This window comes from Venturia canescens, chromosome 1, assembly GCF_019457755.1.
Source record: "Venturia canescens isolate UGA chromosome 1, ASM1945775v1, whole genome shotgun sequence".
NCBI classification, from domain to species: domain Eukaryota; kingdom Metazoa; phylum Arthropoda; class Insecta; order Hymenoptera; family Ichneumonidae; genus Venturia; species Venturia canescens.
The window spans coordinates 8,652,547-8,675,390 of record NC_057421.1 but is presented as its reverse complement, the minus strand read 5'-3'; the positions used below and the strand labels follow the sequence as shown (position 1 = coordinate 8,675,390).

The following is a 22,844-nucleotide window of genomic DNA, read 5'->3' as shown; positions in this document are numbered from 1 at the left end:
GAACCTACTCGAGACGAGGAACTTGGGGCTTGTGTGAGCTCGGGATACCAAAATTGAGTCTCAAACGCGAAATTGTGAAGAGAAACAGCTCAAGGAGACTCCCGATCGCCGGTAGGGTCAAACGACGTCACACTTACTCCAGAAATCATTTTAGAACGAAGGTCAAAAACTGCAAGTTCGAAGTAATAATTCCAAGGTCATTACACTTAATCCAATGAATATTCTTCGTTCTGCATAGTTCGCCAATGTATTTCAATGCGTCCCATTCTCGTTGGCTGAGTCTCTCGACAAAAGTAAAAAAACCACGAAGCAAATGCCTTCGGTAAAATCGAGCGTCGATTCATCGAAATTCGCGCCCCTCGCAGGGCGCCGAATTCTCGAACTGACACCGAAAATCTTGAAAAAACATGGTTGTACCGGCTTTTGTAACGGCGCGCCTCAATACTGCGCGTCGCAAAAAGAAGAATCGAGCCGAGCAGGCAGGAGAGAAAAGTGAAGCTTTCGATTCAATGGACACAGCACACAAGCACGTGGGAATGGTAAGCTGTTGTTCGTCGAGACCGAACGGACTGGGCCCGCAGCGTTGGTCAATGGGAGCGCAGATATTATTAAGTAATGAAGGGGCCCTCGACTCTGATTAGGAAAGTGGAGAGTCGGGGATTGATTGTGATGAATGTTTATACACACGTAGGATATTTGAAGAGAGGAAGAGAGGGCTTCGAGAGTGATACGCACGTGGGCGCTAATGTCGATGAACCGTTCGCATTAACTCTCGTTCTCGAACTTCTCCGCAGCTGGATCGTGCTATCGATGAAGAAATATGCGAATTATACGAGAAGCAATAACGAGAGAGTCGCTGGCGAACGATCAAAATAACGAATGACACGTGGTCGCGCAAACGGACAAACGCATTTGATGGTCCCACACGTATGCATCGGTGCTTCGTGTCACGCGCCAAACTTTGACGTTACGTCAAATTCGCGGGTTGCGCAAGCAGGTGTGTCGTTATCGTCGTATACGTTCGCCTTCGAAATATTTGCAACGCGTTGCGCAGCCGAAATGTGTTGGAGATCCGAGCGAAGCGGGGTCGGTGTAAGCGGAGCGATTGCCGAATCCCGATGGCAAACTTCTCGGCTACTGAAAGGGAGAAAATCGATGAAAATATAAACGAGCGAAGAATTCGGACGATCCCTTTATGCAGAACTGCGATTCGGGGACCTGGGGAAATGGAATTTATGGGGACAGTTTTGTCCCGACTGTCGCAGCACCGACGAAGGAAGCTCATTAAGGTAGTTCACGCCCGGAGGATCGTATTTAAATTGCGATTAATCGGGGATCCATCACTGATCGAACCCGAAATTTCGTTCGTCCCTCGCTAAAATACTATAGTTTTCGTGTGAAAAATCGCATTAGAGCGCAAAGGGCATTAAAACACAACGGGAAATGGATCAAGGCGATAAAGTATTAATAAAATGAGCGAAGGCTGTGACAGGAACGGGCCAAGCCAAGAAGAAACAAAATGCCGAAATAAGCGAATGTGAGGTTACACGAGTGCTCATTATCAATTTCGCTCAATCTTTGACGCAATATATCTCTATTACTAGTAAGACAATCGTCTCGAGTTTTTTCCCAGACCTTCATTCCATAGGGGAGACCGGGGCAAAGCGGGATACCCGAAAAGTGAGACAAATCTTTTTGTCTTTTTTGTTTTCAATTTTCATACTTTTCCGAAAAGAACATGAAACATATTTCTTCCGAAATATCCTGTTTGTTTTTGTATTCCGATTTTTTTTTCAAAAAATTCGTTTCTTTCAAGTTCTCTTTTTTTACATCGCTTCCAAAGGGAAAAGATTTTTGCACAGATATACAAAAAGTATTTGTACATCTGAGATTACTGCCTCGCAGATCACTGTCTACGACAGTAATCGCAGATCCGTGGTTACACCTGCACATGAATCATGTGCCCACTCCGCACAATTTTGGCACTGAATCCATGTGGACAAAGAATACTAATTTTTACAAAATAAACATTGGCAATCTTCGTTATTACTCATATAATTAATTTTTAATTGAATTACAGAGGGTGCGCTCGACGTACGTTAGAGCGTTGTAAGCGCTTAAATCGCTTTCAACGGTTACAGCGGTAAGTCGGAAGCACTCGGTTACGGGTGCATTGAATTAAAATCATAGTAAAAAAAAATTTCATGAGTTTTTGAGGGGTACCTCGTTTTGCCTCGGAATTTTTTTTTTTTTTTAATTGAAAAGAATTCCAGTACATTTCTTAGTTTTTGGGAGTAAAAAATAAACAGAGCTTCCCAAACTTCTGAAATTTTTCTTCATATTTAAGCACGTTTATCTCAATAACCAATGAGACGAACCCTTCAAAATTTGATATGCGTGTCAGTCGACTGCCCATTTAAACTCTGTCTAAATTTCAAGACTTTATTAATAAAAACGTATCGCGCGTGGACTACCTTAATTCAGAGGATTGATTGAACGAGAGTAAGAAACAAAGGAGCTGAGCAGCGCTGAATCGGTGGCTAAACATTCGTTGGAAATGAAGCCCAGAACGTATTGAAGCAAATAATTGTAACAATCGAGTCTCATCAAGAGGAAATTAGCTCATCAAGCGAATGAGAGAGAAGGGCTCTGCCGCTGGCGCATGCACAATGGTTAAATCCTAATTGGAAGAGTCTTGAGTGAAGTCCGCGGCCAGTGAGAATCGAACCAGGGAAAAGGGAGACGCGAAATAAAAAACCTGCAGATAGAGAAAACTTGGGGAAAGTTTAGTATTCAAATCTTCGAAATACACTTCAATTAAATAAAAGCCTCCCATCGGTCGTACGATCGAAGAAAAAAACACTCGAAGCTCAAGGATAAAGACAAGCGCTAGCCTCGATTGAACTTGCAGATAAGACGGAAACGAAGGCGAGAGACGGAGAAGGTATTAACGTCAGAGGCCAATAGCCTCGTATACTTCTCTGAAGCATCGCGGCTCGATACTGCGAGCACACCGACGCACCCATTTACTACAAACTCAACAGACACACACGGCGCTTACGTAAGGAATTACGTATCTATAAACTCGCGAGGGATTTCCTAGGCGGCCTAGACTTTCGATAGACACGCGGGGCGACGCGTAAAACCCCGTGCGGACGCACTGTCCTCGACCGCCGTCTTCTCCGTCCTTCGTTCTTCGCCTCTCCCGCATTTAAGGAGGGTGGCTACACTCGTCAAAATGATAAGAAGAAATTGATCAAATTTGGTGACAATGGTCTTCAACATCGAGTGCGAAGACACGATTTTTTTCAAAATTTTCTTCTGCTTAGTTATCGAGTAATTACTCATTAAAGCAGATTTCTTATGCCCGAAATGTATATGGAAAGGCTATGATTATACACGTGAACTTTAGTGATCAATTACTCGATAACTGTACAGAAGAAAAATCTTAAAAAATTTGTATTGTCAAATTTGACACTAAGGAATATGTTAACAAAATTTTATTAAATTCTTATCATTTTGAAATTTTTAACGTATTTAACATGGTTTAGCATGGCAACATAGTATCGTCGCTATCCACCCTCCTTAACGCGAGCTCTTCAAGAGTTTAGAGCTCCAAAAGGAAGATGAGAGCACCCGCAGCTTTGACAGCGCACACCTGGTTATTCCTTCTCACTATTCGGCCAACCGACTACTCGATAAAACTCTCGACTCGCGTCTCTCACTACGAGCACAACAGCGTCGATACGTCACGCAGGCACATGCACCGCGCTCGTCGTTTTATTTTGAGAATATTTATTTTCTGTTTAAAATTTCGGGAGAAATTACTCATAAACTAGAAATAGTATTCACAGCGCATTCCAACCCGGCGAAAACCAATATTTGGATGGACTGCTCTTCGAATTCGTATTTGGTGACTCCTTCATTCGTCACCAACTCGAAGGCATCTAGTTTCGTTTAAAAAACAAGCAACGAAAATACTGGAGTTGGCCGGTCAGCATCAAATTTCAGGATATTTCATTGCTGAGCCCTTAACGCCTGGAATTTTGTTAAAACTCTTTTTGTTTATTAGGTTTATGCAAAATAAAGCAAAAAAGTAGGAATTTTTGAGGTCCCTTTTTTAATAGAACCATTCGGAAGCCTTAGAATATTATTTTGCAATGGTAAAGTGCATAAATCGTGTCCTCGATGTTTGTACTTTCGAAGTATGTCCTTGGTTCTTTCTTTCCTAGGCTTACCATTGAAAATGAACGATAGAATTGCCGAAATGAAATGTCTAATTATCACGAGGCTGAAGTTTGCAACGTTGGAGTCCAACGAAATGATCGATAAAAACATTCGTAAGTCACTAATTTTTTATTCCACGGAGTATCGGTGCAGGCAGAAAAACCACGAATTGAAAATTCGGCAGTGAAGAAAATTGGAGATTTACTGGAATTATTCGACACTTTTTTTATATCGTTTCGCGGGGGCTCCAACGTTGCGAACTTCAGCGCCATTAATTATCAGGATATTCAAATTTTCTGATGAAAACGAGTATTTTAGAGTCGATATATAAATTACACAGGAGATCCAAGTTTTTTTCGACGGCCGATCGCGAATTCGCCATTAGTTTTCCAAAATTCATATTTTTAAAGAAAATTTTTCAATATTGTTCCCGGAATCGTGACTCGCAGTGAAAAGTACGTCAAAATAACACAGCTACAATTTCGTCAAACAAATTTTAAACAAATGAGAAAAAATGAAAATGTTTCATAATTATCGATTGCGAGAAACAATGCATTGGTAATACGTTGCCCCTATTTTTTCAGACAAACCATTCGAATTGTTTAAAAACAACTCCTTTAAATTGTATCGCAAACGAATGAAATTGGAGAGCCCTGCAAAGCGAGCATCCCAAGGGAGACCGCGGATAATCGCATGTTTGTATACAAGCTAAAATAATCAAGGAAATACTACATAGACGCTCTCGTTTACAAACTCTTTTGATTATCTCTATATTTACCGAAGTCAAGACCCCTTTGTCCGCCGTTGCCAAAATCGTTTGCAGAGAAGCTGCTATTAATGCGCGGATTGCGAGTCGCTCGAAGACCGCAGCTTCATTAATCCCCAAATTCTTCTCGAGCGAGTGTCCAAATATATTTCCAAACCACAAATATTCCCGTAGTTGTCCCCCCTTAAGGGTTTACCCGAAACTCGAAAAGGGAGAAAAATCACGATAAATCGAGTCCCTCAACGGGCGCGACAGCGACGAAAAAAACAGTTGCGTTTTAACGAAGCTTGTAGAGAGACGAGAGCAGGCTCTGATCGATAGAAATAATACAAAAATATGTTGACTCGCCGACGATCGAGGAAGGCAGTAAAGAATAATGAATTACGCAACAACGGTACGGCGAGCGAGGAGCGAGGGGAGGAAAGATGGACGAAATAAAAAGTTGGCTCTGTGGCATTACGATCGTCATTCAGATACTCGCTCACGGTCGACGTCTCAATTGAAAAGTAACGCGACGTACGAGGCGCGAGAGTCGCGAGAAAGTATGAACGCGTAAGCCTATCTCGAGAATGCCGGGCTGCCAAGATGATGATAATAATTCACGTGACAGCATCGTGATGCCGGGGGGGGAGTGCGTCTATTAATGAACAATTCAATCTGTAAGAAATAATTATTATGAGCCCGGGAGATACGTGCGCCGGACAAAAACCGCAGGGAGAGCCCGCGGTCGAGCGAAGCGTTTTATTCGAGCGCTTGTGTTCGTTTACCGAATAATTCACCGGTCGCGTTGCAGTGCGCGTTTTGGCGGCGGTGGGCTCGTCACAAATCCCCAAATATCGGGACTCCCTCGCTCGAATAAATTTATTAATAGATCGCTCTATTAGCACGGGGAAGAAAATAAGTCTTCGCTCGAAATGTAACACGATTTAGCGCGCTTGTAGGAGCGAAGATTGATTACCGAGCACGTGGAAACCGGGACGTCTGCACGAGCCGAGAGAAGGGAGGAAGACGAGGAGGAAAAACGAAGAAGAAGAGCCACACTTCACGGACCGAGAGAAGATCAACTTTTGGTGTCAAGGTACAGAGACGTATTATCGCTTCACCTTGAATCGTCTCAACGATTGCGCCCCTCCCTGCGCCGACAACGAACTCGGACGGAAAACTTTCTTACGCTGGACGCGGCGCTGCCGACAAATTCTAGCGGCGCTCGTTCTACCCATTTTTTAATAAACCGATTTCGAGGGACGAGGGTCGAAAATCCCGTTGGAAAATATTCCTCGGTCTCACTCGTCGGTGGAATACGCGACTCCGTGCACGGGACGTCGCCTAGGAAAAAGGTGATTCTGTGCGCGCACTCTCGTAAAGCCTCGTAAAGACCCTCAGTGAGAAAATTCTTAATACCACAGACTGCTGGATGTCGACGAATTTGTTTCCCAAGCATTGGCTCCGGCAGGCTGTTTCTCTTCCGGAGTTGTCATCGCTCTGCGTCATTTCGCGATTTATTTTCACCGGGATTCGTCTCGCTGTTAACTCCCGGATGGATGGACGCAGAGAAAATTCCCGTCGCACAGAGTCCCTCGCGTGGTATCTCCTCGTGCGGCACTACCGTTCCCCTTCGTCCTCGGAACGTGTCGGCAACGAACGCGTGTATTCGTATCCGGCGAGTCTAGCGGCTCGCAACAGTCTTGCTAATCGCCCAAACTCGTTGGCAGTTTAATTAGCGAAATGTACCGTTTGCTCGCGCGGACGCTCTCGCGGACACTCGTGTCTCGCGTCGTCGATCTTTGGAGAACGACTCTCCGGCACGCTGCTCGTAGCCGGCGATAACGCGCGCCTGCAGCCGAGCCACTCTCGTGCCTTCTACAGCCAATGCAAAGTCGCTCGAGTACACTCCCCGGAGAAATCTCCACCGCGTACATTATCGCGCGGGGCAGCAACTGCTCGCCTGGATACGACCGCGGCACTCCGTACCCGGACGACGGAGACGGGTCCGAGAACGAAGCGGTTCGCGCGGAGAAGAAGAGGAGAGAAACGAGACTAAATCTGTAGGGTAAATCGATCTTCTGTTACACACGGACAAGCCGGTGTAACGACACGAAGCGAGCTCCTCTCTCTCTCTCTCTATTCGCTTCTCAGTCCCTCCAATAATCAAAAAGATTCGACTGATCGGGCTCAGCGGTTGGAAATCACACCGAGAGCTCGTGTCTCCTCCCCGGTCCAACTCGATCAATTCTCTTACGTGTCTCCGTTCGTCTTCCTCTCGCGAGAGAGCCCGAGTTTCTCTGCGCGGCTGCTATTAATAAAACCCGTACCTCTGGACGAGGACGAAAGAAGCGACGACGCACGCACGCGCACGTACACACGATCGCACCAACCGCACTTTCCACTGTGTTTACGCCCACATCGAGTTCTATAAACGCGTTGCGCTCTAGAGGTAGACGTGCGCGACCTACCGCAACCGGTCACTTGTAATTATTATTGTTATTAGCAATCTTGAAAACTCCGCTCGTCATCCTGGGATAAGCGAGTTTGATTTTTTCCTCTGCAGTCCTCTAGTACGAAGATCCCCACTCGCGTCTAGTCTTCTATCCACGGCCGTCGTATTTTCTATGCCCCGCGGATACCAGACGGAAATAATACTCAAAAACGTGTGATTATCTTCTCGAGATACGAACAACAACTCGAGAGTAAATCATACACGTTTTAATCAATGTGACCTTTGCTGCGAGACATCGCAGCTCCTTTTTCTCCGATTCGATCACACGTTGCGATTATCCCGCCTCTTTATCGCGCGGACCAAATGTCTTCTGTAGACATTATCGCATACATTTAGAATTGTTATTCAATCTTGTGATATTGTTGAGAGACGTTCGTAACTCGGCGCTCATGCGCTGGAGAAACCGGGGCAAAACGGGCCACGATGATGCTCAGGCTCGCAACGGTGGAGATCAACGAAATTATGTAAAAAAGACTCCAACAATTCTCGTAATTTTGGAATTTTTTTCTATGCGGAATTTGCAATTTGTGGTTTTCCTGCGTACGGGCGTTTCCGGAAATATGGAGTTGGTTAATTACAAATGTTGTTTTGAAGAAATTTTGGGAGCTTCTTTTTTATCGAGGGCTCTCTTAAAATTTGGGAATGTTTTTTTTTTTACGCAACCTCGATCGAAGCCGAGGTGCAGAGTCTAAGAACGAGGAAAATCTTGTGAAAAATGAAAATTCGAAATAGTCTGAGACGAAATGAAAAACCTTGAAGAATTTGATTTTTAACATTTTCTTGCAAGATGTCAAAAATTGGAAGAAATTTTCAAAGAATCACGTTTTTCTTTAAGGCCTTATATACACTTGCAGCGGGCGAAAAAACGTGGTTTTCTTGATTTTTTTTCGACAAGAAAACAAACGCTTGTTGGAAAACTGTGAACGACATTCATATGTACATATGTTCGTGTACATATGTTCGTGTACTTGTACAATTTTTTTCATCAAAAAATGTCTCAAAATGGCGCAACTCCAGCTCTGTATTCCAGTAGCACCTTTTTTTAAGGAGGGTGGATCGAGACGATAAAAAATTTGAAAAAAAATTGTATTTGTGTACTTGATGCCGAAGAGCGTTATCACGAAATTTGATGAAATTCTGATTATTTTGATTTCGTGATCCACCCTCCTTAAGCATCAGTTGCGATGGACATTTCAACTAAAAATCTATTAATTCGATCCATACGAAATTTATACCACTTATTTATTATAATAACAGCTTGGGCCTGGACGAAGGATTTGTAAAAATTTTGATTTAAAAAAAGTGGCGACAGTTTAAACAAAAAAAATCATTTTTTGAGGTGCTAAATTTTCGCTTTTTTGTCACAATTTTTTGTTTCCAACAGAATACGAAATCCCTCGTCCGGGTCCTGGCTATTATTATAATGAATAAATGGTACAAATTTCGTATGCATCAGATTGTACTTGAAGAATATCTAATAAAAAAAATGTTCAATTTTTCCGCCCATCACAAGTGTGAAAAATATAAACAAAACGAAATAATGGAAAAAAAATTCCGTAATTTTTCAAGTTCCCCGCTCTGCTCCGATTCTTCCCTGTATCCACGAAAAAAATGAGGAAAATTTCGTTTTCCGGGATCGCTCCTGTGCCATATTATTCGAAAGTTCGTCCAACAAACGTCACCTGCGTGAGCATATAATTCGGTGCGTCCGATGTGTGTCTTTTACCGAGCGAGGATCGCGAACCCGAGCCCCGGTGCGGCGCGGCTTGACCGGGGTGTGGGCGGAAATCCGTCGTGAAATGCCCGAGAGTTTATTTTAGCGTCGAGGATCATGGAGAGCAGCAGCAGCAACCAGACGCTGCTCTCTCGACTCGCCAGCGATCTCGCGAGCATTCATTGCACGAAGGAATATCACGAATGAGTTTAAGCGAATAGAGACTTCATCGAATCTCCATATCCATCAATCCCGTTCGCCGATCCCAAGTTCGACTGCCTTCCAATCGAAAACCACTCGACCGATTACGATCAACTCTTCACGGCATCGCGGACCACGATTCGAAGTGTGTTCCCGCTTCTGCAGGACTCGATCAAACCCTCCACATTGAAAGCACGATTGACCAAAGAATTTCGTCCTCTTGAAATTACGTGGAGAAGCAAATGCTCGAACGGTTCGTCAAGAGCTGACGAGCCCACGACCGACGCGAAAAGTACTCAAGAAAACTGCCTCGTTCCGGGATGCTGTCGGCTTTTAAAATCTCAATCCCAGACACTCTCCCCGTGCTAGAGGCTTACGAGAATAAGTGCATTCCAAAGTTGTAAGAAAATGTGTAGCCGACGAGTTGATCGGGGTGTCCGGTTTCCAGAGGATCAACCATGCTCTCTCCCGCTGTGTGGGTGGCTCGCTCTCTTTCTCTCCAACTCTCTGAATTATATAACAGTTTGCGATCATCGCTGCTCACGTATACAGGGCGTTCCATTGAGACGGTGAGACTTTGGAACAAGATGTTCTTCGAGGCTTCCGAGTAATTGCCTTAATGGCCTCCTCCTTGCTAGAAACCGTGAATACTTCTTCGGGGAGTTTTTGGTATCGTTGTTTGGAAAAATACTAGAAAATCTTTGAAACGGTGCTTGAGCGATTCGTCTGGAAAAAGAGATTGGAACCGAAGGCGCTCGCGATCAAAACATGTTTGCGTGAACTCTGACTCGTGCATTGCAACGCTCGTAGCGGATTATTGCGGTGGAAATTAATCAAGTAATGAGAAAAGCCTCCATTCAAGGCTGCACTTCCGAATACCGGTTGACTCCGATTGGCTTCAAATTTGGCACAGACCTTCTTTTCGACTCCGAAAGAGTCCCGAAAAGGATTTTTGGCTCGTCGGAATATTTGCCGAGATATTTAATTTAAAATTAAAAATTACGAAGCTTTGTTTTAAAATATTTCAATTTTTTATGTTTTTCAAGGGTTCTCAAAAAATTGAATTCTTTCGGAAATTTTTTTTCTCCATTTTCTTCTTAATTTTAATTATTTACGAAATTTCTTCTTTTTCAATTTTTCTTCTATGCTTTTAATGCTTTTTACAAAAATCGGTCGAGATATGCATTGGATGAATATTGAAGTAAAAACAAATTTGTGAGGCAGTTTTGCCCCAAGAATTTTTTTATTTTACCGAAAATTACAGAAGACTAACGTACATTTTCTGATTTTTCAGAGTAAGAGATCGACGCAGCTTCTGAATCATCTGCAAAGTACAAAATTCCTTCAAACCCTCCGTTTTGCCCCGGTCTTCCTTATTATTCCTCATTATAAAAATACGTAATCGTGACGACGCTGAAGTTTACAACGTTCGAGTCCAACGAAATGAAGAAAAAAAAAACATTTGACATTGACCAATTTTTTTATTTCACGAAGTATCGGTGCAGCTTGAATAACTACGAATTGCAAATTCGACAGGGAACAAAATTGGAGAATTACTGGAATTATAGGAGGGTTTTTTAAAATCATTTCATTGGACTGCAACGTTGCAAACTTCAGTGTCATTAATCGTGCATATAAGAGAAACAACGATCGAGCAAGATGAAATGCCAATATACCGAGTGTCGCGTGACCAGTGAATCTCCAAAGTCCAAAATCGATCCAAAATTTCTGGATCGATTTGCATATTGAAATCGATCGAAAAAAGAAAGCAGAGCGTCGCGATGTAGCGCACAAAAAAAGTAGAATACTACAAAATTTAAAATGAAAAGAGTTTATTGTCATGGGACTCGTGTTTGTTTGAACTCAGAGGAAAGATTCTGCCAGATGCGAATTCGAAATAAGAGGGCCGTAAAGCGATGACTTATGGTGTCTCTGATCAACCGGATCTTTCGGATGAAAAACTGCTGATTGACCTTTGCGTAAAATTTAAAAATAGTGCGTACAATACACGCGTCAGAGAGGCCTTTCAGAGGCGGCTGTATCGGAGATCCGCGAGTAGCAATTCTCGTCGTTATCTGCCCCGTGTTTCATGTACAACTATAAAAAAATGAGAAAAATAAAGCCTGATGGATCTCTGCCAGAAAGAAGAGCGGAACGGCCCGGAGCGATCGCGTCTGGAAATAGCTCTCTCTCCCCCCCGATTTTGTAGTTCGGAAAACTCTAATAAACTTGCACTACGACTCGTTTTCAGGCTTATCAGTATTGTTAACAATCTCGTTGTCGTTGCTCTTTCCACGGCTATTTTAGTAAGACAGAATACGAAGGATTGGCACGGATGCGGAAAAGATTTTTAGCCGCTCTTTCCAAAAACAGAACAATTATTTGCACTACTTTTTATTGCAAAATTCAATGAGTTTTTCATTGATCGTTTGTGATCAATGAAAAACTGGAGTGAAACCGGATACGTTCGATCGAAGATTCGGAGGGGAATTTTTCTTGCTACGAATCCATTTTCCGGTGAATTGATCGACGACGATGCTCCATTGATCACTCAATGCTCGTCCGCGGTCCACGATCTTCGGAGGTCAAATAACTTATCGTAATATTCGTAGAAATAGATTTTTGAGTCCCGTTAAATTTAACCCGCGTTCTAACGTCTCTTTCTAGCTGCGTCCGCTGCTTGGTTCAATATAAGCTGAAAAAAATATCTCGGCCATACTTTTCCTGCTGGCCATTCGAAGATACGCAGACGAGCGACGTAGTTTTGGCGACTGCGCCGCGGCGCCGACTTACGCTCAATCTTATACCAATTACTCAATTGAGTTTTTAACAGAATTTTTCGTCTACACTCTGCGGGAAGTGGACCCATTCCGAAATGAGAAAGAAGAACTCTTCGAAACGGTAGCGATGAGAGGAATCGATTCTCCTTTTTTCGTATTCATTTACATTTATTCTCATATAAACAAAAACCCAGAATGTTCAAGAGTATCGAAATCATTTTTTTTTCTGTTTTTTCGTACCAATCGGAGCGAAACTCGATTTCTTACGGAAATTTTGAAAAAAATATATGTCGCGCAGAAAAATCTAACGAATCGATTAAAAAAAAAAAGGAGTTCTGCCGTCTAGTTTTTCGGATATTTCAAGTTGAAGTTCCGCTTACTCCATCCGGAGACATGGTAATCGTCAAACAAAAAATGCGTGTCGAAATAACTCGAGAACGGTTCCTACGATTTTGATTTTAAAAAACACAGTGTTGGAGTATCTTCTGAAGAAAAAATTGAAAAGTAAGAAAGCTCGATCTACCGTCCAGTTTTTGAGAAAGAAACGATTGTAATAAAAATTGTATGAGAATTTTAAGGATCGCGACGTGGCAACGCTGCCGCGTGAGACAAGCCACAATTATGACTATATTTAGGACGCTGCGCTCGTCTTAGGCAGCAGTTTGTTTACGCAAAAAAAAATATAAAAATTCCAAAATCACGAGCAATTATGAAATTTTAGTAAAATATCGTAACCATATTATTTTTTTTACTGATCATTAACGATAATTTGAATGATTTTTGTAACATATTTCACAACGAATTACATTAAGAAGTAATTTTCGATAGAAAAAATAATAAGATTTGATTAAAGATGATAATTTTTTTAATACAAATTTTTGAACGAAATGAAATTTTCAAAAAATCAAATAGAAATAATGAAAATCGTTGGAGTAACGCCCGGTACCGTTTTAAAAAATCGTGTCTAAAGAAAAACGCGTCTAAAGTTTTGGAACGTGGTCAGGGTCACGCGATTGACAAAATTTGAATGAACAAATTTTTTTGAGGGTTCAATGCCCTTTTCATGCTTGAAAGTCAAAAGTATAAAACCAATAAAAAAAAATTGATCATTCGAAAATTCTACTCTGGTTCTTGCCCTCCGAAATAAATACTCTCGATGAAAATAGACTGTTTTTAACTTATGAAAGTTAGAGCAACAGGAAAATTAGCACACGCTGCCACTCGCATAGCTCAATGGATCTAAAACTTTGCTATGACGCGGGGCCGTTGGCGCCACATGTCTCACGCCTACGTATCTTCATATATCATCCCGAGTGGAATAAAAAAAGCTGCGATTATCACAACCGACAGTTGGTGCCCGCGTCATTTGATCAGTGGATTAAACGAATTTTTCTCCACCGAAAAAACAAAATGCGTTCATACGAAAGGAGAAAAAACTTCGAATGCGATCGCCTCTTGTTTTTCTCGTGGCTCTCGATTCTTTCGTCCTTCTCGTTCGGTAACAATTACTAAGGCGCGAAAATAAACTTTAAGGTAGGAGTCGCGCGACAATCGACATTAGACGAACTCGTGATTTTTAAATTATATCATTTTTACGTTATAAACTTTCGTATGGCTAAAGGATTTAATAAGTTACCGAAGATTATATCAAGAAATTTACGATCAAAAATAGAAATATAACACGGCATCTTATGAGAAACCCATCCCGCCAACACTATGATTGCAGAATTCATTTCCTTATCGATTAGATATAGTTTATGTTAAAATTGTTCCTCATAGATTATATTATAAAGATTCCAATGGGACCATAAAAATATAGGGCCATCGACTCATTCGAAGAGAATTTTTAAAATAATCTCGATGAAAACTCAGAAAATGGCAGGAGATCGACTGCCATGAAATGGCTCGATATACTTGGCAACGTTAAGGTGGCTCCTCCACGAGACAGTTAAATTAGGAAATTATTTAAATTTGGCATACATATTGTTTAACATATGAACAACACCTCTGTAAAAATTCAACAAGTTTCACCATCCCGAACCCGAGATATATGTAATTGAAGTTGACTCAATAAACACGTAACATATGGACCATGCATAGGCAAACAGCACATTATTAATTCTACCGCTAGTACTAAAACTAGGAAGTTTATAAAAAACGAGGAGGAGCTAGAGCAGGATATCACAGATATTGTGAAAAAAAATCAAGGTGATTGACCATCTAGTTTGAATGACGCTGAAGTTTGCAACGTTGGAGTCCAACGAAATGATGTAAAAAAGCTCTCCAATAATTCCAGCAATTCTCCAATTTTGTTTCATACCAAATTTGCAATTCATGGTTTTTCAACTTACACCAACGATTTCGTGAAATAAAAAATTGGTGAATTACAAATGTCTTTTTTGTTAATTTCGTTGAACTCCAACGTTGCAAACTTCAACGTCGTTAGTTTGACAAATATAGTCTCGAGAAGTACGAAGGTTTAGTCTGCATACGATATATTTTGCAAGCGAACAAGCGAATGTCGTCTGTATAGGCAACCTTTTCTGTGGGTTGAAGCGTAGCCCGGATAGTTCCGTCAAAAAATCCACTCGCGAGATGTCAGATCAAAAATACTTTTAAAATAAATTTTACGAAGGCAAATGATATTTGAACTATATCTGCTGGCACCGATTACGTATATAGGGTCTTTACAAAGTTATTGATTACGATCCGAACGAATTATTAGCCCTTTTAATATGCAGACGGTACATAACTTTTGGTTGGGGCTGTCGTAGGGGATCGACCTTAAGAATACATATATGTATATTTTTCGTGATAGCCGGCGAGTTTGGAGGCTAGGATATCCTGTCGACTGTCAGGTGAGAAGAGAACCGATATTGAAAAACCGAGTCAAATAAGCAATCATAAGATATTTCTAATCATAAATGATTAAATATGATCTTGTATAAATTTATACGAATACAGTGTAACCCTTAATGTGCATCTGGGGTCAGGTTGACCCCAACATTTTTTCTCACATGAATAGCATTTACAGATGAGCATCTCATAAGTAAAACCGCCAATATTAAGAAATCGTTATCCCCTCTCTAAAAGTAGGGAGCATAGCCACTTCATACTCCAAAATAAATAGACTTTTTGGAACGGTTGCAAAGTGGACTATTTTTCCCTTAAAGCATGGACACTTGTCTGTAAAACTCTGTAAGGATTTTTTTCAAAACTCAAAATTTAATTTTTTACGAGAGATTTAACCGAAAAAGTGCTTTTTACGCGCACTATCAACTTTGAGCACGTTTTTGAACAATGAAAAAAGATTTTTTTGGAAATCCGACTTTGCAGCCTTAAAGTTGGATCAATTCACTGCAAAAAGTGACTAAACCTTTTATTTCGAAAAGCGCATAGTTACCGAGATATTCGATGTCGAAAATGACCTGGGGTCAAAGTGACCCCATGTGCACGAAATGTCTCGCTGTAAAGGTGTGCACACTAACGGTTAAATTGCCGTAAGACTTATTCAATACAGAAAACCTTTCTTATAACCTATATTTTATTTCGACGATTAATAAATAGTCATTTGACCATAGAATCGCGCAACTCTTACCTTAAATTTGTCACACCAATATCGTTTCTGAATAAATAGACGAAGAAAATCACAAATAGGGAAACAAAGCTGGAGTTGAAAGTTGGAAGTAACGATTGAAAACTAAATTTTTGTTGCACCCTTGATTTTCACATTTTTACGTTATTTTAACGACTAAAGAATCCCATCGAAATTCAAATTTTGATGAAAGCGAAGGATCTTGACAGCAGATATTGATCGGTTAGTCCTACTTTTTGTGGTTGCAGACTATTTTTCCACCGTTCTCGTCAATATTGCAAACGCTTGTTAGCTTTGAGTAAAGCGCTTGCAAAAACTGGGAATTCGTGGCCTCGGGTTTCCGGGCCGCATTTGCATGTGGTTAAACAGACTCGGTTGGATTTCTTGACGAAAGATGTCTGAAGAAAAAATCATCGATGAAAAGACTTAGCAAAAGATTTTCCTAAATAATTGGTCCATTTCTCTTTTGTTGTTGCTCGATATTTTTGATGCTCGATAAATCAATAAATAATTAAAAAATTGAATCTTCTCTCACCAGCCAGCTCGACGTTTCGAGCTCAAAGAGAACTCAAAACTTCAACAGCCGTCAGAGCTTTTGTCTCCTTACGCAATCCAAGTGCCTTCAAATAATAAAATCTCTCGCAATGCCATTCACACAATTCTTAGTCACATAATTTGCTTAAAAACTCGTGAATACGCATTGCTCGGGCATTCTGTACCGCGGGAGTCTGAGCCGAGTCCAAACAGACTCGAAAACACTCGAAAGTTTGTTTCCTCAAAGCTGATCATGGCAAATGCATTGTTACGAGGATTCCCATAATATCTGATCGCTCCTTAGGCGTCGGATTCTCGACAAATACGAGACAGTAAAGTAAACATCGAAAAAATAATAAATATGCTTTTCCCAAGGACCACATAGACGCGGTGAACCTCACGAAAGAGCGAGAGAGAAAAAAAAATAACTAAAACGATAAAAAGGCTCTGAAGTCGGGAGTTCGTTGCGATTGCGCGAACAAAATTTGTTGAGATAGGAAATTTCATGCTCTGCAATTATCATTGGTACGTTTTTTTTGTCGTACTTCCCAAAATTCTCGAGATATTTGACAAAAACTAAAATTTGCTTTTTTCAATCGACTATATCTCGAAAAATATTAACAATGGAGAAAAAAATGTCAAATAAAAAAGATGGGAAATTTGATTCTCTATGGAAAAGGTCTTTAGCACTTTTAACGTGAAACTCACCGTTTTCGAGATATTTGGAAAAATACGTTTTTCAAGATGGCGGCCGAAGCTCACGGTTTCGGACGACAGAAAATTGGTCTCTGGTATAACGCAATCGAACAATCAATCATCAGGATTTTTTGTTTTGCGAACGTATAAATTTCGTGGACTACATCCGTATAAGTTGTGTATATAAACGGTATAGCGCGAGGAACGGGGCGAATCACCCTTCGCGACGTGCTAGCGCGCGCGGCGGGGAGAGGAATGACCTAGAACTTTCCATTTCTATCGTGCGACGAAGGTCACGGGGATGTGCTCTGCGTAATACGCTGAGAACGAGACACCACTCAGGGACGTGCCTTGTGATTTTTTTGAACAGTTAAATAACCGATTAATTGACGTTTCACAAATGAGGAAAATTCCACGGAAGCGAAAGCCGAGAAACTCTCGACTGAGCGTGTGCTCGTTTCTCAGAGATTCTCCATTATCGTTCGATTGAAGAAAAAAGTGATAAGTTAATTTATATAGAAAAGGAGACCGCGATAGTATGGAAAGACGTGTGCCAGGCCGGGGAGACGAGCAGAAAGGGGGAGAGAGAGAAAGAGATAAAAATGGTAGAGAAGAGAGAATGAAAGTGATATTAAATATCAAGAGACGCGGTAGCGGCTCGACGCCAAGTATTAAAAAAAAAAACGAAAGTGTAAAAGAAAAGTCAGCGCGAGTATCAAAATACATGAACCGAACGAAAATTGTTTTCCAAACTGTAAATAGCAGTTAGTAACATTCAAATATGCCAAAGAGACGAGATGTTCAATTTTTAGTCGCGTCATGAAGAACTCTGATTTATTATCGACATCGGATCGAATAAAATCGACGTGAAGTTGATCGGCGTAGAAAAATTTAAAGCGTAGATTCGAGGGCATTCGCGAAACGACTGGAAGGACCGCCACGTTCCCAGCACTCCCCACTCTTCCCATGACACTCGCCGTATCAGTCACCCATCGCTCGATCAGTGTAGAAAACCGAAATATTTTTTTCAAATCGTCAAAAAAGTGAGGATCAGATTGAGAAATTTGTTCGAAGACGTTCATCAGCTGTCAAAGCACCGATTTAGATTAAATGTTAAATGATAAACTTAATATTGAAAAAAATAATGAAAAATCGGTGCAACCATGACTGACGTCGATGCCAGCAGTAATTACGATAATTATTGTCGCAGGTAACACCGCGTTAATTGGGCTCCGTCGACGATTGTTTCTCGCAGGTCGATAGATCGATCGTATCCGATGTTATTTTATTCCGTCCGACTTCTTTCTCGAAGGTGTTATAAACTTTTCTCCGTACTTGCGAGCGAAGCTACGTGTCGGAGTTGGGCGCGTGTGTGAACGCGGACTCGAGCTGCGCATCGTGTGTAGGTACCGTGTGTTCATCTCGCGCGCCAAAGTGGTTTATTTTGGTCTCTGTTTTTTTCACGATGCCAAATGTCGCCGGGCGCGGAATCGGCTTCGTTCCAATCGTGTCGCGCATATTATAACACCGTGGTCTTTCGTGTATAGTCTCTTATTCTTCGTGCAAATGAATTTTTTCAGGTACGTTTAAAAACCCGAATCTCACGAGGCTCTCGATGCCGCACGCGCGCGCTTCACAAATATTTCGTTAATCAACACCGAGGCTGATGCTCTCGTTATTTTTACACCGAACCTGCCGCCGTGCTGCGCACTCACTTGAAATAAAAAGATTAACCGTGAAACTCGCTTATCTCGCTTTTTCAACCGCATGAGAAATGAAACGAAAATCGTAAAACAGAATATGCGAGAACTCGGAGGAAAACGTGCGTGAAAACATTCCGAATGGTTATCGAAAAAGATCGACCACACGCATCAAGACGCGCGTGTGTACCAACACTCGATCCATTGTAATTCCGCTCGAATGCATGGGAGCGAAAAGGAGGGAGAACGAGTGTGAGAAAATTTGACAGTCCGGCTAGTCGGGCGTTCTGTATCGACGTGAAAATAGTGCGTGTCAGAGCAAGTGTTTTTTCTAACAGTATGTAGAGGGAATAAAAAAATAAAGAAACCGAGAGAAAAAATATGTTTAATTCACTTATTTAATATAATGACAGGAGAGTTGGGTATGTGGCTGTGCGTAATCGTAACAGATTAGACAACGTATCTTACGCGTAAAATCGTCTTCGATAGGTAGGTGCTTGTGGCTGTATGCAGCATGTTTACATACGAATACTCACTCGGTATTTATTTCGGAAATCCACCAATTAAATTCCCTTGTTGAGATTGTCTCGTGCCTAAAATTCAACGAAATAACGATCGAATTAATTGAAGATCGTCGGGGCTCGTATTCTAGTTAAATCGATGACAAAATCGATGAATGAAAGGGGACAGGAAAGCAGGTTGAGGAAAACTCATGACGCAACGATGGCTCTCTCGTTCGTTATTACCTCAGAGGCGCACGAAGGACGAATACAGGAGAAGTCGACGATAATCCAGTAGGAAGTTAAAAAAAAACAAGAATAGTACGAATAAACGAATAGATAAGCAAGTCAACTAATTCACTGCCCCGTCAAATCGTCACTCGCGCAGTTCACGCGACACACTGCACCCAAACTCTTCTTTACGCGTACTCTATATAGGATACGCTTCGCTTCGTTCACAGTGAGCTGATCTTTTTCTCTCGCTCGCTCTTTCTGTCTCTCCTACTCTGCAATATCTCTCAGATTTGTTTTCGTGCATATTCGATATAGTGCCGCACTCGCGAATATTCTCAATCAATCGAGTCTCGTTGAGGGAACGAAAAATTTGACGGAAATTCAAACACCAGCGCGCCCTCGGGAAAATTCAATTTTTTACGCGATTTTGAACTTTCGACTGTCGAGGGGTTCAGAAGATAGTAAATGTGCACACGATTTAAGAATTCGCGGGCTCGGTAAGGAGCTCCCGAGGAACGTGCGGGTCGAAGACGAAGCGCCCGAGCCCCGATCAACGAGAGCTTCGACCCTCGTGTGGAGGCGTCTCGCGTGTAAAAATGACTGCCGGCAACGAAACATTACGCGTCGTCCGATCCCCACACCGCCAAGGACGTTGAAGGTCGCAGTTGCGCGGTCCGAACCGACGCATCATCTTGTCGTGATCGCAGGTGATGCTTACTTCGCGCTGTATAACCCAAGTTTTTTTCGACATCTTTCTCGAGAGCGTTTGCCCTGCGAGAAATACACAATACACACTAAAATGAAGCGCATGCTTCGCTTTCAAACCTCGTCCTCGTATCTACGAACGAGCGGTTTGAACTTCATTCCCCCCCCCCCCCCTCTTTTCCCCCCACTCTCGCTAAGTATTCCTTCGACAGACAAAAGTTCCTACTCTCCGTTTTTATTTAATCCTCATCCCACGAAGAATGATTCCAAACATTTTTGAAGACCTGTAACGACCGAACGGAAATTATAAATACATGAAATAGATCGAACTATAAAGATGGCACACTCTTACATCATCGCTGTAAATATTACTGCACCTTCTTCCTCTTTCTCTTTTTTTCCCTCGCGACATACACCATTGGACGAGGATAGCGCGAAAATCCAAATTTCGTTTGCCGTGAGAGAGCGTTACGTTCGCCAGGAGAATCTACCAATGAGAAGCCCTCGCTCATCGGAGGACCTATCAACGCGCTTTGACCCCGTTATTACGTATGCCACTGCGCCGACTTGGCTCCTCGCACGCTCCTCGTGAGAACCATACCATAGCACAAAAGACGTTCGTTCCGATTGATCCGCCTCTCTTGGGAAATTCGTGCAACCCTCACTTCCAACTTCGTCCCAATGAACCAGTGACGGACGGAGCTGTAATTTGAAAATTTTTTCAGTTATCACGACTTCGTTTTTCAGCATTGAATACATTTTTAATAGGCAAATAGTGAGCCGACTATGTCAGCACTTTATTTTTGTTGCTAACTTTTTGGTAATGAGTGTTGAACGTCAGTAACCGTCAAACTTGGTAGTAATGCGAAAAATTCAACGACCCGAGTGACTTATTCAATGTTCACATCCGTTGCTTCCAATATTTGGTACTCGAAATAAAACTGCTTAAACGTAAAATAGTGTTTTTTTTTTATTTTAATTGGAAAATGATGCTTGTTGTACAGCGATTGAAATTTGAACACTAATGACAGGGAGCGAAGGACCTCGGCTCATATCATAATGACTTCGTAATCGGTGTCTGTTGGCAAGTCATTACCGTGCAATTCGGCTACGCATATAGTGAGCGACGAAAGTATTCGTACAGAAAATATGTTCAGCCAAATGCCCTCTGTACGAATATTTTCGTCGCTCACATGAATCGATATTCGCAATGGATATACTACAAAAAGATCACGACATAACCGTCACTGATCTTCCTTGAATCATTGAAAACTTTTAAAATTATCTACAATATGCCCATACATTTTTTTAATGCGTGAAAAATCGAAAATACGTAAGTTTCTAAAAATGTCGCCAAAACTTGAAAAAAATAAAATTTATCTTCAACATTTAATGTTTGGCGAACCTGATGACAATTTGATGAAACGCATATTCTCTGGTTTTTCAGGGGTAACGAATAAAATGATGGACAATATGGAAAAAATAGCATCGTTAACCCCATCGTAAAAATCACCATATGATATATTTTTTCAAATAACAAAAAATCGTGCAGTTTGAACACAAGAAATTTTGTTGCCATGCGAACTTCATCGTCTCCAGCGCTGGAGACTGAAGAGTATGTTAACCTCTTTCGGAGAGGACGCACGATCCGGAATCGTTTGCGAGACGAAGACAGTGCTAGAACACCGTCGCGTGCATCGATTCGACTGGGGAGAAAATCAAGTGACGATCATAGCACAGTAGTTATAAGACCGAGTTAATAGAAATACTGATTAACAGCGTTCACACTGTCGTTTTGTTGTATAGGTTAACTGCACGACATTAATTACAAAATCACGGTACAATTACGATATAACAACCATATTATTGAGAAAATAAAGCTTTGTTTATCTCTCTTCTCCCCTTCACGCGCTCGGAGAAAATACTTCGAACATAAAATGCTTGCGATAATGTTCGAGAAATGCATAAAATTAGCCACAGAGATATTCTGTCACGTGATACATTTGTGTACGATATCCCACATCGAAAGCTCCGATCACGTGACATCTTTTTTTTCATAGCTCAAGCTAACCTAGAATTCTGCTACCAACAAGGAGGACAAAATGTCCGGTTTTGAACTTCGAACAATGTGTCGTTTTCTGATTTAATAATCGTGCATTACTACTGATAACCCGGAGAAGATCTAGTTAATCGTACGTCATGATTATAGTTTTGTATCACATTTTATATATTCTAGGAAATTTACATTCGTACCTGCAGCTAACCGAATTTTTTCAAGATCGAAGCGACGCACGAACCACTGACCCCGATATTTGTCGCCCACATTTTTTATCTCCGTAACGAGACGGTGATAATTTTGTTTTCGAATAAAGTGGATTTTTTTCAAAAATTTCGTTTTCATAACTTATTTTTATTTTCGCGTTTTTAGTGTCTCCGTTGTACAGAAAAAAGTTGCGATTGTACCTGGAAAGATTTTAACCTTGTACGATGCACAGTTCACATCGCGATGTACGATGGTGTGCAATTACCCGGGCTTTTTAGAATCCATGCATTTATAAATAGAATGCGGTGCAATTTTATAGAATTTCCGGAGCGTAAAAGGCTCAATTTAGCTTCGCTTTATTCAATTCCACGTTTCTGAGTTCAGTGACCTTAGATCCATCACATTTTCCAACTCTCCTCCCATCAAAGTACA

General features: G+C 41.5%; 1 protein-coding gene across 9 annotated transcripts in view; it reads right to left on the bottom strand.

Moving 5' to 3' along the window:
* Positions 1-22,844, bottom strand: part of LOC122405613 (uncharacterized) — a 38,728-nt gene that overhangs the window by 6,865 nt on the left and 9,019 nt on the right. For 4 of the 9 annotated variants that reach the window (XM_043410534.1, XM_043410535.1, XM_043410536.1 and 1 more), the window contains 3 exons: positions 20,527-20,851; positions 19,457-20,433; positions 19,247-19,303 (listed from right to left, as the gene is read on the bottom strand). Coding sequence is in view for 1 of the 9 variants with exons in the window: in XM_043410533.1 (XP_043266468.1) it covers positions 6,395-6,484 (90 nt within the window). In the remaining 8 variants the exon portion in view is untranslated. Of the gene's footprint in view, positions 1-5,005; positions 5,168-6,394; positions 7,002-17,022; positions 17,229-19,246; positions 19,304-19,456; positions 20,434-20,526; positions 20,852-20,963; positions 21,102-22,402; positions 22,644-22,844 lie in introns of those variants that run through there. The other 5 variants (XM_043410537.1, XM_043410538.1, XM_043410540.1 and 2 more) reach the window with 5 other exon arrangements.